This window comes from Penicillium odoratum (genome assembly GCF_028828045.1).
Source record: "Penicillium odoratum strain IBT 22623 chromosome Unknown utg000003l_segment0_segment0, whole genome shotgun sequence".
NCBI lineage: Eukaryota > Fungi > Ascomycota > Eurotiomycetes > Eurotiales > Aspergillaceae > Penicillium > Penicillium odoratum.
The window spans coordinates 2,353,052-2,368,369 of NW_026643145.1; the positions used below are offsets into that span (position 1 = coordinate 2,353,052).

The 15,318-nt window shown below is 47.4% G+C and overlaps 4 protein-coding genes across 4 annotated transcripts; 2 read left to right on the forward strand and 2 right to left on the reverse strand.

The window, feature by feature from the left end:
• Positions 1-191: 191 nt before the first annotated feature.
• N7520_004128 (DDB1/RSE1 family protein) lies at positions 192-4,245 on the reverse strand (the record flags this gene model as incomplete). Its single annotated transcript, XM_057138063.1, has 4 exons — positions 192-218; positions 269-1,553; positions 1,742-3,818; positions 4,002-4,245. 4 exons carry the CDS (start codon positions 4,243-4,245, stop codon positions 192-194), a joined length of 3,633 nt encoding a protein of 1,210 aa, XP_056998528.1.
• A 505-nt stretch (positions 4,246-4,750) lies between these two features.
• Positions 4,751-6,218, forward strand: N7520_004129 (ubiquitin domain-containing protein DSK2; the record flags this gene model as incomplete). The annotated part of the gene is made up of 2 exons (XM_057138064.1): positions 4,751-5,212; positions 5,301-6,218. 2 exons carry the CDS (start codon positions 4,751-4,753, stop codon positions 6,216-6,218), a joined length of 1,380 nt encoding a protein of 459 aa, XP_056998529.1.
• Positions 6,219-7,794: 1,576 nt separating this feature from the next.
• N7520_004130 (uncharacterized protein) lies at positions 7,795-9,027 on the reverse strand (the record flags this gene model as incomplete). Its single annotated transcript, XM_057138065.1, has 1 exon — positions 7,795-9,027. The coding sequence occupies one exon, from the start codon at positions 9,025-9,027 to the stop codon at positions 7,795-7,797; it is 1,233 nt and encodes a 410-aa protein (XP_056998530.1).
• Positions 9,028-10,168: 1,141 nt separating this feature from the next.
• On the forward strand, positions 10,169-12,236 carry N7520_004131 (uncharacterized protein; the record flags this gene model as incomplete). Its single annotated transcript, XM_057138066.1, has 3 exons — positions 10,169-10,178; positions 10,239-11,301; positions 12,233-12,236. 3 exons carry the CDS (start codon positions 10,169-10,171, stop codon positions 12,234-12,236), a joined length of 1,077 nt encoding a protein of 358 aa, XP_056998531.1.
• Positions 12,237-15,318: the final 3,082 nt, after the last annotated feature.

The window sequence follows — 15,318 nt, forward strand, 5'->3', positions numbered from 1 at the left end:
AGATTAGCCGAGAAAGGCGGCAGACCGAGCGAGGCAAGAGACGGGAAGGGGAAAATGGAGAACAAAAATAGGAGGGTATTGAAAGAATCATGCGGTCGTGGCCGCGGGGATATCGATTAGCATAACCTTGGTACCTATGAGAAGCCCAGAGCATGAAAACGCCAACATTAGACGCCAGATCTGACCAGAAATCAATACGCTACTCGTGTCCGCATGTCCTAGATACAGTTAGTAAATGGAAGAATCAAACAAGATCAGGATCACTTACCGAAATCTTACGCTCGATCTCCCGCACGGACCGGTCTAGCTCTGCAGCAATCATCATCTTCGTATTATTGGGCAGGAGGAAGTACATCTCACACAAGTCACCGTCGATGACTCCCTTCACCGGCGCGTAGTAACCGCGATAAATGAGATGATCCCGACCCGCCAGAGGGGGATGCTGGACAGCCAGCTGCGTCTCCAGGCTTTGGAAGAAATCGACATCTTCACGGCTCGCGAAGGGAACGAACATGCCGATTGTTCCCTGGAAGCCAGTCCAGACAACAATGTCACGTCCACCAGCCACCAGCTGTGCCTTGTGCAGACTAGTCGGGATGTCCTGGGTGTAGTAGTGCACCATCAACTCAAGACGACTGGGCGTTCCCTGCAGGTAGCCCCGCTCGTGAACAAGATGAGCCCCAGATCCATCCTCGTCCGCCTCCTCCGACGCTTTGGTCGGGCATCGCAGCAACCACAGGTTACCAAATTTGTCTCCGCCGGCGACAGTTTCGTAGTCGACCATGGTGGTTGAAGAGGTCCAGCGCGCAATGGAATCATCCACAAAAGGAATTAAAACATTTTCCTGTTGTTTGTAGACCACAAAAGTCACGCTCTCACGAACATCGCTGACCACAATGCGGCTTCCTTGGGTTTGAAGACCAACAATCGTGTGGGGAACCACAGGGGACTGGGATTTTCGGAGTAGTTGCCTCACGCCCAGGTCATACAGGCGAAGCATGGAGCCAATGCCTGCCAGGAGTTTGCCTTGGAATGGGAGGAGAGCAAGGGGGGGCTCCTCAGTGCTCGTCTTATGGATAAACTCCAACTTGCGACCATCCTCGGCGAATCGGTAGATATGAATGAAGCCACCTTTGGACTTCGGAGGACTGACTTCCATATCTTTCGCAGTTCCGACAACCAAGAACAGCTCATCATCCTGGCTGAAGAAAGGCGTAACGGCAACACTTACGGCCGCCTCATTGTCTTCCAGATGAAGGGTGAAAACGACTTCCTTGTTGGAAATGGGGTCAACCACTTGGATGCAGGATGCCCAGTGACCATTTCCACGGGGGTACCCAAATTCAGCGGGCGGCAGAGTGGTAACTTCGCCATTTCGGGCCTCTGAGTCCTTGATCAAGCTTTCGCAAGTCGCAGGGGATAGGACATTGTTGTCGGATTCGATGACATAGAAAATGGGTTGCTCCGGGTGCTTAACGAAGCGACGCGGAGTGTATGCCAAGGGAATTGACTCCTGGAGCATGTTGTTGTCGAGCTTCTCAATGGAGAAAATCCTGAATTGTGTCAGCAAAAGCTCACGCAAAAGCAAGTCGACAAAATCGAGAATGATAGTTGATCTCAGTAGGAACAATTGGAAAAATAAAAACATGTTTTTGATCCACATGGAGGTTCGGTTCCCATTTTTTCATCATATGATCACAAAAGGGGATAAGGTTAGGGGGTGCTAGGATGAGTTACATACCGTAGATTTCGGCCTTGAATGCCGACCATGCCCTCCAAGCATTGCTCGCTTGAGAAGTTCCAACCCCACTCCAGACCAACGTAGTCCAGTGGGGTTAGCATGAAGCTCTTGGTTTGGACGTCAGAGTATCCGAGCCACGAACGAGAGCTCAGGGCAAGGACTGCGGTTTGACCTTGAACTGACACTTGGGACAGTTTAACAGGCTTGGCACCAAGGAAGCGTGTTCGGGTGTCTGAGAGCTCGCCGGTCACATCGTCTAACACAGTACGAAGGTATACACCGGAGTAAAGACCAATGTGCAGGTACAACGTCGTGCCCCCAGAGCTCGAATCGGCCATAGCCATGATGTTGAGAGCTGAGGGTGCTGATGTGAGAGCCTGGACAGACATGTTTTCCAACATGTTTTTTGTGTCTAGACTGAGGATGCGGACAGTTGAATCGTCACAGCCGACAGCCAAGAAGGTACTGCGAACACGACCCTCGGGCACCTCTCCAAGACTGAGGCAGGTGACCGTGCCAGACATTTGGCGCCGATCATCGTACTCTGCTAAAGACCCATCGGCATCCATCTCGAAGTAGACAATTTCTCCGGAACTGAGAGCCACGGCAACTTGGCGTTCATTTGTGGCGGCAGCGACGATGGAACGATGTTGTGGTGCGGGCCATTCATTCACTCGCTGATCCGCGAGAAGGTGGCGGATACCTCGAGGGTGCACTTGAATGAGAGAGTCTTCGCCGAGCTGTTGGACAGCCAGTGTGGGTGCTGTGGAAAGGAAACCCGAATCCTCGGTAATCTCTTCAACGATCTCGCCAATTCCCAGAACGATGGTACCGTTGGCAAAGGAGAGGACAATGTATCTATGATACTCGTCGGATCGTGTCAACTTAGTTGTCCAGACAGCCGAAGGCACGGCACGAAGTTCTGACTCCACCAGCTCAGAGACCTCCAGTCCATGCTTCAGAGTTCGGAATGTACTGCGGGCGCCGGTACCACAGACGGAGTATATTTGAGGGGCGTCATCCTCTGTCAGGTTGGCAACCTTGCTGTCAATCAATGGGTTCAATGAGTTGATTGATTCCATGAGAGTCAAGTTCTCTGCTGGACGAGGACGGAAGAAGACAGGTTCATATGGAGCAGAAGGATCCGCAGAGAACGAATCACTGCTGAACTCCACCTCCTCATCATCATCACCAAGTTTTTCAAATTGGTAGAAATGATGGTTGCCCGCCTCGCTTGCAACGTAGAGGAAACCGCTCTTGAGGATGAGAAGACTCGAGGCGACTGGGACAGTGTCAAAAAACTTAATCTTAAGACCTTGCACTTCGCCAGTCACTTGACCGTTCTCATCCACGGCCATCTCAATCGTGACCTTGAAAACGTCGCCATCCTCAGTCTGAAGAAGGAAGAAGAATGCGCCACGCATTTTGTGCATCACACCCGAGACAATGGTTCGCTTGCGTTCGGGATTTTCGGTGGGGCCACTGCGGCGCGGGATGGGCACGCGGAATGCATCTTGATTGGAGTGGCGGTAGGTGATGCTGTCCTCGGCACACACTAAAACACCGCTAGGTCCATCTGCGCCTCCGGGCACTTGGAACAGCATGTTTGCGGTGCGGTCGACTGGATCAGACCACTTGCGGACGACATGGTTGAGACCCAAATCTAGCTCATAGTAGACGAGGACTTTTTCCATCTCCTTGTACGCTTCACCAGTGGGATCCTGATCGGCCTCTGAGTAGTCCACTTCAAGGGCAGCGAATACCGGGTTATCATAGCCGACATCCAAAGAGATCATAGCAAACACTAGTGTCTGGGGCCTGTGTGCTTCCAGGGGCGATGAGATTGTGAGTTCGGCCTGGGAGTTGCGGTTCAGAACATAGACCAGCTTATTCTTCTCCACCGAGGCTATCAAGCACGCACGACCCTTGGGGTCCACGGCGAGATACTGTCCCGGAACAACCCTGCGAACTCCGGACTTGCCAAATGTTTCCAGATGGATCCGATTGAAGCGGTTTTGTGTGGGAACATATTCAACAATGGTAATACGACCCGAATCCGATCCGATGATCAGATAATCTGCAATGGAAATGACTCAGCACAGTTCCGCTCATAGGGTTTAACAGCGTTCATGCTGCTGGCCAGGGCAGGTCCCACACCCTTCAAGGGGTCGGGTCGAGAAACCAGGACCGTGCTACCCGGGAAGCTTCAAGAATCACTAAGTTGAACTCGTAAATGCAAGAGTCGGGCTAAACGACATACCTTTATTGCTGCCAGCCAGCCGAAACACTGCCAATGAGCGGATGATGCCAAAGACATCTTGGGAAAAGATTGGGGTAACCTTGCCCAGGGTTGGGTCAGGTCTGTGGATAGTGAGCTTAGAGCCAGAAGCCGTGATGACCTGTTGCTCTTTAGTTCCAGAAAACTGGCCCAGCACTGCCTGTGTGATTGCAGTAGGTGGTTGGATGGTCAGAGAGTACATGAACATATGCGAGGTGGTCGCCATAATGGGCAGTTAGCTCGCAGAGCTTTGCAGCTCCGACAGTAAAGGGGAAAAGACGCGTGAAATATGGGCAATTGCAGTCCAGGGATGTGGAGAAATCACATCAATCCCATATCTGCTTAGTGGAGTCACTAGCAAAGAAAAGACTCCGTGGTTGGAGCCACTTTGACAAGAATGAACGTGTGGTTGTTCAAGAGAACGGGAAGTTCAGCAGGAGCAAAATGCAAATTTCCAGTGGGAGCTTGTTTGCCGGGATCACGTGATATGCACCATCAGATTCGACCGCCTTCTCCTCCATCACCGCCCTTATGTAATGGTTCGGGTCTCCAGGTAACTAGATCAACTTCAAAGCCAACAATCTGGCCGGTTTATCACGCCCTTATCTGTTTTCTTCCCATTGCTTATATTACTTTCACCATAGCTTCTCACATTGCTTATCTTCCGTCCTGTGAAATCTTCCTCACTAAACTCCCCGGTGCTGGCTCAGCTTCCCCTCACCTACACAACCATGGCCGACTCCAACGTTACGGAAGATGGCCCAATCACCTTTACTGTGAAATCCTCCAATGATGCCAAATTCTCCTTGACACTTCCTCTTTCCACTCCCGTCTCAGAGTTGAAGGAGAAGCTCTCGAGCTCTGAATATGCCGATACCCCGGCTGATCGCCAGCGCCTGATCTACTCCGGCCGAGTGTTGAAGGACAACGAGACCCTGGCCACATACAAAATCAAGGATGGACACACTATTCACTTGGTTAAGAGTGCTGCGAGCAACCAACAAAGATCCAACACATCTACCCAGTCTAGCTCGACTGCGACCCCCGCCGCCGCCCCGAGTCAGCCTGCGGCTGGCGTACCCACCAATCTTGCTGCGGGCACTGGCAACAACCCTCTGGCTGGATTGACTGGAGCGCGGTATGCTGGATTCGCTCAACTTCCTGGCGCAGGGATGTTTGGCCCTGATGGTGGGGTAAGTGACCTAATCTAATAACCGGATCACTTGCGGAAAACCGGTAAATTATATGTTCTGACATACTAACTTTCGTTATTTATCATAGATGGGTCCGCCTCCTGACAGCGAAACGATGTTGAATATGCTCGAAAACCCTCAATTCCAATCAACTATCAATGAGGCCCTCCAAAACCCCCAAATGATCGACATGATGATTCAGCAGAACCCCATGCTGCGGGATATGGGACCTGGAGTGCGACAGATGATGCAGAGCCCAGAATTCCGTCGCATGTTGACCGATCCTAGCTCCCTCCGCAACATGATGCAAATGCAGCGAGCGATGGGAATGGGAGGTGGTGCAGGTGGTGCAAGCGCCTTCCCCGCTCCAGGTGTGACCAACACAACCCCCGAGGGAAATCAGAATACTCAGCAACAAGCGCCACCCAATCCGTTCGCAATGGGTCAAATGGGCCTTGGGAACCCGTTTGCTAGTCTCTTCGGAGCCAATACCGGAGCCAATCCCTTTGCCCCTCCAGCGCAACCGACTGCCACCGGAACAACAGGCCAGACCGAAGCTACCGAAGGCACACAAAATCCGACCGACCGATCTACTACTGGAGAAGCACAGAATCCTTTTGCGGCGTTACTGAATCCATCTCTCTTCGGTGGTTTAGGTCAGGCCCAAGGCCAGGCGGGTACGGGTGCGGGTGCGGGTGTGAATCCGTTCAATCCCCAACAGAATCCTTTCCTACGCGATCCTAATTTCATGACCCAAATGATGCAGGCGATGGGTGGACAAGGTGGAGAGGGTGGTGTAAATCCTATGGCGTCATTGTTTGGAGCCGGTGGTTTTGGCTCCCCTGCTCCCACAGACAATCGTCCTCCTGAGGATCGATATGCTGACCAGCTTCGCCAATTGAACGACATGGGATTCTTTGAGTTTGAGCGAAACATTGAGGCTTTGCGACGAGCTGGTGGTAGCGTGCAAGGAGCTGTGGAATACCTTCTGAGCAACCCTTCATAAGTGACATACTGTCAGACCTTGCCTTTTGAATCCCTTTCTGTCAATTGTTTCCCAGGGCCATTTTGTGTATTCCATAGCCCCGATTTGTCTTCAGTAACGACCCGCCTTTCGAGTTGACGACTTTCCCATTCCCCTTTTGCATGCTGTCTTCTGGAAGTGGATATCTTGTTTCCAGGTTATTAATTGTGCACTCTTGACCTGACAGGTGGTCCTAGCGTTTACTAGGTAGTGACAATTGATTATCCTTCTAGTCATATAACTTTTTTTCAACGTCATTTGAGTATTATTGGCCACAAGGTTTCCACTATACCTAGGTCACTCTACGTAACATATTTCCGCTCCCGGGTGGGGCTTTCCTATCTTAGCTGCCGCCGCTTTTATGAGGGCGCTCAGAGTCAGGCTCACTGAGTAAATCTCAGTCCGGACTCAGGCTCAGTGAGCTGCTCAGTCATATCACGTGATGGATCAGTGAGCACTCACTAAGCGCTCAGTGAGTATGATTGGCTGCTCACTGATCCATCACTGATTACTCAGAGATCGATCAGAGGTATCTATCGAGTACTCAGTCTACGCTTAGTCTAAACCCAAAAGTACACTTCGCCCTACAATATTGTTGATTTCGTGACTTACAGATAGAAACCTCTTCTTTATAAGAAAAAGTTAAGATCGCTAAAGAGGAGCGCTATAAATAGCTAGTAGAGAGCGGCTATATATTTTGCGCTTATATAGAGGAGGATTCTATCCAAGAGAAGGATAAAAGGTTAGCAAAGACTAAAAGGATACACTACTAAGCTTTAAATTATTAGATAGAGTAAGTTACTATATAATTATATATGTAGAATACCTATCGAAACAGATACTAACTTATTTTAGATTCGCTAAAGAATAAGATATTAAGGGCTATAAACTAGGGCTAGGCTATATAACTCTAGACTATGTAATTGATTTGTGCAGCTGCTATCGATGACGCACATGTCAACCCGCCAAAAATGCTGGTTTATCTTTGATCCGGCACAGCTTGGTCAATCACTGCGAGCTGGAAATGATACATACGGCAAGGTTTTATATATAGGCTCCAAAGAGACACAGAATTGTATATATTATGACATGTATAGTAGGTCAGTGATAGTTGCCCTTTCGGCTTAGCCGCCGGGCGTTAATAAATTGTGTGTGTGTGTTTGTGTGTATGCGTCTGGGTAAACGTGTCACGCAATAATTCTAGGACAAGGGGATTAAACAAAGCATTGAAATAAGTGGCTAGTAGCAAGGATTTATAGAACTTCTCCGGTCACACATCTTAACAGGTATAAGCCGACCATCACTCCACAAAGCAAAGACAGACTCGACGCCTGAGCAGAACGAATCCCACTGTTTTTAGCGCTGGCTGTACTGTTCGTTGTTTCGTTCTTCGTTTCAGGAGCGGGAGTCGGTGTTGCATTGGTACAGGTATAATTCGCCTTGTTGTCGACTAAGCGACCAATAGTCTGGAGTTTGTCAAACGGGTTACAACTGAAGTTAGAACCATCGGCTGGATAAATTGCCAGTTTTGACAAATTTGACGGTGGCATTGTACTGTTTACAGCTGCTGACTGCTGGTAGGACAAGAATTGCTCGCTATAAAATTCCATATCAGCTCCCAAGTTCCAGGGAATAAGATTCCAGCAGGAAGTAAAAATACGCACAAAAATGGATTCGCCACAATAGCGCCTCTGATATAAATGGAAGATACGCTTTCTGGCCAATACCATGTCTGGAAAACAAACCCATTATCATTGATACTGTATTGTGATGACAGATTTAGCGACGGAACTTCGAAGATATAAAGATTGAAGTCAGTCCAATTAACGGCGATTGGAGGCAGTCGTATCTCTTCAACAAGAACATCGTCTTCATTGTCCAAGTTGATATATAAATTAGTGAGATCATCGAAAGGAATATCCAGGAGGGTGTTGCTAGTTCCCCCTAGATCAAAGCTTTTTGCAGTAAGAGATTTCAATGTGGAACTGCGATTGAGAAACATTGCACCGCCTGCAAGGTACACGTATCCAAATGCCATTGCCATTGTAGTTGGGCCGCCCAGTATCACACCGGATTTAGATGTAATAGAGACATCACCTGAGGTGAACCCAACCGTGATGGTATCGATATTTGGAAACGGCCCAGAAGCAACAGAGCTGTTGATGTCGATGGCGTTGTTGAAGAAGCTATCAAGTGAATCGAGGTAATTTCCTTCGATCCAAAGTGACGACACATTGGTAAGTTTTGCATGTTGGATTGAACGGAGATAAGGCGTTCCGAGGGTGATAGTAGGCACGGATTCCAAGGACTTAATATTAAGAGAGGTGATGGAGCCAACAAGATCAAATGTATTTCCAACAGTGGTTAGGCTTGGTAAAGAGAGGCTTGTCAAATTTATTGAAGTCAAATATGGAAAGCCCACGGAGCGTTGAACCTCTTTGAGAGTAGTGCTTGAGACAGCGAATGGCCAGGAAACAAGCCCGTAATCATCGTAAGACCTTAGGCTTCCTTTGATTATCTCAACTCCATCGAGATTGATGTTGTAGATTTCACTATTTTCGGAGAATGGCCCGATGACTACGTCTCCGTCGACGATTTGACAATTTTTGCGCAAAGCATCTGCACTTGATACGGATGTGATGTTGACCGAGCCACAATCCCCAGCCAGAGCACCTAACTGGGCTTTAGTACAGCCGGCAGCATGTTGAGAATCATTATTCAACATACCAGAACACGTAATCCAGGCGCCGAGAAGCCGAACGATCCACAGTGATAGAGCAGGTTTTGACATCTTGTAGCTCGTTGGATCTTCACATTAGACCCTCACAACTCGCCGAAAATTTTTTGACCTAAGGGAGAAAGTAATCGGCCGGGGTTCTGGGTCCACAGCAGCTTAAGTGCATTTTTCTACCTAGGTCGCCTGGCACCTGCAACTTCAGAAGGCTTAGGTCTCACCTTGCCCTGACTTATAGGTGGCTGTGTGCAAATGCCAAGAGACCAAGAGTTTCATAGGATCCCCAAGAGCCCAATCATAGCGGGTTATGATTCGGCCAGTAAAGCTCCTGTGGTCGGACGCGGGGTAAGGGTAAGTCTCACTCGATTCTCGCTCCATCGACCAGCTCCACGTAATTCTAAAAAGGAAACATTGGGCAGGTCACATGTAACCTTTATGACTTATTCAATTTCCACCCTCAGAATTGAGCAAACTAACATGCTATTTGCCCTGAGCGCAGCGTACGACTTGGATATTCGCCAGCGAGACGCCTTGGCGCCGGTCAATTATTGAGCGGGCTGCATTGACTTTGGGGCACCATAAAAGATACATTGTATAGAAATGTAACTTGATACGCAAATTACATAAAGCTTACGAGAAACAAGTGGAATTCCATGGAAACCCTTTGTGAGTCTGCAAATCCATTCGGAGGGGCAGGGCATCCGTCTGTTTGACTTGTTTGCTGGATCAGCGTTCTAGAGATCCTGGAGACCATATGAGTCTAATACAGACGCTATTTTTGTGCTGTTATTTACAGCTGTTTGGGATTACTCCCAAGGCAGGGGTTCAGGGGAAGAGTAACTATAATAAGTATAGCGTGTTTCAAAAGAGGGTTCGACAAAGAATCCCCATGTGTAAGTGGTGAAATTAATTCCGATCCATTCTGTATACACCTCACTCATATGAACACTCTGAAGTTGAGTGGTTGACAGACTGGAATCGGAAGTCTGGCCTAGTAGCCAGATTAGGAAGATCAATCTTTTGTTTGCCTGGTTTGCAGGTTCGACATTCTAGAAACCCCGAAAGCCATATAAGCGTAATACCGAATCTATTTTCGTCCTATTATTTACGACTGTATTGGAATACTGCCAAGAAACAGAGTCAGAAGTAGAGCAAGTGTAATAGGCATAGCGTGTTTTGAAAGAGGGTTCGAGACAGAATGTCTGTGTGTAAGTGGTGAAACTGATTTCGATCCATCCTGTACGATCGGGTCGCTACTGTATAACCAGATCCAGGCAAGATCCTGTATCCTCAAGCTATGGGGATGACAACTAGAAGCCAGCGGGTAGGGCTGAACCCTCAGCTTCCAGACTCCCCAGCACGTCGCCCATCTCCCGTCCCCGAAGCCGCAAACCCCGCAATCTCACCCGAATACCCCAACGTTGAGGACTTTTTTCTCGCCGAGGATGATTCTCATGATGAGGACGATTCTCACTTCGAGGATGAATCTCACGATGAGGATTACTTTCTCGTCTCAATAGCCTACGACTACTCCACCATCACAGCCAGAGCTCGTTCGTTCCAAGGAATAGTACTTGCTGGGGCCACTCCGCTCCAACTGGCCCAGAATGGCTTCTATTACCGACCTTCAGGAGTCAGCAATATGGCATGCTGTTTTGCCTGCCAATCGACCAAGCACTTATCCACCTTCCAATCCACCCCTTTCGAGGAAGTGCAACAGCTACACGAGGAAGACTGCGTATGGCAGATAATCTCGTGCGATTTAAAACACCACCTCGGAACTCCCAACAAAACCCCCTCCTCAACCACCGCATTCTCCTCCTCTAAACGGTCGACTGCTACCGCCGATTCCAGTACACAAACTACAGACTCTAGTACAAAGTCTCAAACTCAATCTACGCCGATTACATCTACTACAGCGAAGGAACGGTTAAACAACAACCTGGACTGCCATTCTAATCCGCTACCCGCCACAATAGACCTAGAGCCTCAACAACCTCCAACAGCCCACTCTCCCCAGCTTCATCAAACGATACCTTCTATCACCTCCTCGCCCCAAAACCAACAAACAACCTATGCTTCCGTCCTCCAGCGACCTATCACATCCATACCGCAACCGACTCCTTCAGTGCAAGAACCTTTTCTTCCCGCCAACCCCATACTCACAATTGAAGATCTTCATCTTCGGTTTCATAACAAACCGTCACCGTTCCAGCTCGAGAACAAGACAAGCCAACGCTTACCCAAACGAACTCGGAACAAATCCGCATCTATCACACATTCACTGTCCAGATTCTTAGCTTCTGCTTTGCCCGCGTTCTCACGGTTCCTGTATGTGATGCAGCCAAAATCGGATACGTCGTATCCGTCTCATCCGCAATTCCACTATAGCCGCGCCATGAGGGCAGCCTAACAACGGGAGCGGCAAATGGCCACGATAGGCCGTGACGAGGCTCTAAGTTATTGTCAGAAAGTGGATCACTCTATATGTACATACTCGGATACATAGTCGTCGTATACTGCATATCGCTTTGCGAGGGGTCAGTGTAAATGAATACTACTACTACTACTACTACTACTACTCCTGTACGATCTGGCGCATCTATGTAGGTCAATTTTAGCTAACGGCCTCTAGGCTACGGCCCGCCTGGCCAATTCCGCCAGATCCATTATTATCCGTCTATACAGACCAACGGGGCAGGAGTGTTACTCCTATCCCCCAAACAAAAATAACCAAGAGTAAGGAAATAGGAAATGAAAAGAGAATAAGTAAAAACTTAATAAATTCCCCTGAATTCATAAACCTCGCGGATCCTTCAGCTTTTCATTCTTGGACCCCACTGTGGGAGAACTTCGACAGGTTCCCACCCTAGATCGACCGCCTTATCAAGATCTGTCAACCTATTTCTAGCACACTTTTCACTACTGCCTTGGTAAGTAATGAATTTGAAAATCTTCCGCTGTGCAATTTTTCTTCATAGGTCTAACTCAAAGTCCGCATGACTATAGTCATGTCTGAATAAACCAGCATAATTAAGAACCCAGCCAATTTTAGGGGAGGCGGCAGCGCTCTCTTCTAATCAGAATACGGCTTGGAAGCCGAAAGTAGGTCATCTTACCAGTTTCTTTATTTACTATGAATGATTCTATGCGTAGCAAACAAAGAACTGCGGATATAGGTGGAAATCTAAGACTAAAACCTGGAAATTGCCCCTATGATTCTAAAATCCTTAATTATCTTACTAAGCTTTCTCTCTCGTAGGTGATATCCTTTTTCCCCCGGACTTCACAAAGCGATATTCTTGACCTACCATCTCAATGCCGAAGAACAGCTCTCTGCGTAAGCTCCGGCCAGCGATTAAAGGATCCATTATTTTAACTCTTAAGTTAGGCTTATCAATTAAACAGCGATGTAACGTTTCTCTTGCCTACACAGAATGCTAGAAAAAGAGGGCTAAGGTCAGAAGTCTTATCACGAAACTTGGCGCGGCGCTGCTAATATACCTAATATAGTACTCTAGAACGATACCCTATGTAAGATGTATTACTAAAGAATACGACTATATCTATAATCTATGTGGTAATCGTAGATCTAAGGCTTATATTGCTAAGCTATTAAGTTTTCAAGCCACTCTTTCCTGTATAATTACCACGCTTCGCTTAGGGACCTTTAATGAGATATCTTAGTCAATATAGGAGATATAGATTCAGGAGATAGATCAAGAGGCAATCCACTATCTTACTAAAGAATACTAAGGAAATCCCGATCTATAAATCTTACCTAGATGAACTATTCAATTACTCGAAGATTATCTAGTGATGAAGCTGCTTTAACCATTTCCTTTTTAAATTATTGTATACTTATTACGTTAAATCTTACACTCTTCTAAATCTGCTTTTCTTTGCTATTAGTAGTCCGAAGAACTAATCAGTATTAACTTTTCCTTAACCCTAGGTCCTTCTGATATATTATCTAGTCACTTTAGGGCGCTTAGAGAACATTATTGATTTAGTGCGCAATAGCGAATAAGAATATATATATAGAGGTTCAGCGATGTAAACTTTGGCGTTATAATAATACTGATATTCGATTTATTCGATCTTCGTATATAATACCACAGATACTTGAAAATCACTATCAGTAAGTAATAAAAAAAGAATAAGACAGTAGTTATTAGGACCCGATAAGCGTTATAAGTACTCATTTATTCAGTTGAACAATCTGCAGTACACTTCAAGTAACGAGAAAAGCGCGGAGGGCCATGAAACCGTCGTCTGGGTACTCAATATGATGGACTGTAGTGAGGCAGCACTTATTTCTCTTGGTAATCTGGAGCAGCGGGCCTACCCGCTCTGTGTTGAATCGTTCCTTCCCCCTGTATGAGGGTCAATCTAATCCAGTAATACCGCGCTTCTGAATTTGTATATTCTAATAGCCAAATAAGGTGAAGTAACCCATTCGGGAGCAAAGCTTAGGATAACTCCACTTCTAGGTATGGTCGCTCACTAGTCTGTAAAAGTTTAATAATACCCTGGTATATAGCTAGATACGCCTGTCGCCGATCCTACAGCAGTAGCTTGCGGCTATCGCATATCTGTTGACGCTCTCTATTCTTGTGCTTTAGCCGGTTATTTGAGTCTTAGAGCAAGCGGTGGTTAGCCTATAGACGAATCTTATTAGCCGAGTTATTCATGTAGCCCTCCTATAGATAAAGATAGAGTTTAAGGTGGTCGATAGCTGTGGATTTAGCCTATAGAATCTTATGGAGAATCTGTTTTATCTCTTCTGGAAGAGAGTGGGTTATCGCGACCTTCACTGTCTAGATCATCGGTTAGAGCCGTAGTGTATGAGAAGAGGAAAATACGTACCTTCGTCTTAGTCACTATGGGTGGGCTCTCTATATACTCCGCTGGCATCGCATAAGACGTATCTTCGGCGTCTAAGGATACCTATTTTCTCTTTGAAGGCTACTTCGGAGGATCGGATATAGATGAATCTATAAGAAAGCAAAGTTAGGTGATGAAGGAGCTAATAAATACTAGAAATATAGCCTAAGGTCTTCTTATAGATAAAAGTATATAATTCCCTATCCTTTTCGTCCTCTTTGATCTCGCAGTGCTTCAACAAATTACAGTATGGCGTGGATATAGGCGTGGTGAGATCTGGAGCCTGTTTCGGACCCCCGAGCATGAATTTGAGTTAGAAAGGGTCAACACGAGTCAGTATTCCGTAACGTTGGTTTACTGAGAGTCGTTGAGGACTATCGGTCGGCCATACCCAACCGGAGGACAGGTCCATTCAGACTTGAGGGCGCAAATAGCTGCCGCTAGAGGTGAGACTGCCACGCCGTGCGACCTCCAACACTGCCGAGAAATAGTTCCATTCAGGTTGGCTTAACAGTCAGCCAGTCACTATTTACTACTGCTCAAGGCACTCGCTCCGCAAAACGAGGGAATCCGACTCCATCAAGCCGCCTCCAAGGCATGCTGACAGAAAAAGGGGCCATCTACCGATAAGCCGCCCCGAATCCAGGGATCGTACAGATCTACATGTGTAAAATAGACCCGACTATAGCCACTAGTGAATTTGCTTCCTCCCAGAAGACTGCCTTTCTTTCCGCGGGACCCCCAGTGACCACTTCTAGCATCCGGAGGGCACTCACCTCCAAAGGATGGTCTAATAAAGTCGCCCGATAGAGAGCCAGGGAGCAGGACGCCGATTTGCGAGAATTATATTTGCACAATATATCGGACTTTTATTCCTATCACTTGGTATACGTGGATGAATCCGGGTGTGATAAGCGGGTAGGTTTAGACGGATAGGATGGTCACCTCTTAGGAAGGCTCCTCTGTAAGTTTCGTAGTTTCACCACGATCAACGCTACTAGATACTACCAGCGTATGCCTAGGATAGGATTATTCTCTCTCGCGTGTTTCACAGTTCAACGGATGCGGCCGTGTTCGAGGACTTTATCGCCTAACTTCTTGAGCATTGCGGAAGGTGGCCCGAGCACAGATCTGTCTTGGCAATGGATAACGCATCATTTCACCCTTCAGAGCGGCTTGCACAGAAGTGTGGCGATGCTAGGGTGAAACTGGTTCACCTGCTACCCTATTCGCCGGACCTTAAAAAACCCAATAGAAGAGTTCTTTGCTGAGCTCAAAAGCTTTATTAAACGTAAATGGGGCTACTACGAGCAAGTTCCTGACTAGGGATTTGATGCATTTCTGCAGTGGTGCATTAAAGTGGTTGGTGCAAAAGCAGAGAGCGCTAGAGGCCATTTTCGACACGCAGGTCTAACTATTGAAGAATTATAGAGTAACTTCATGTTCAACTTTTGAACATTT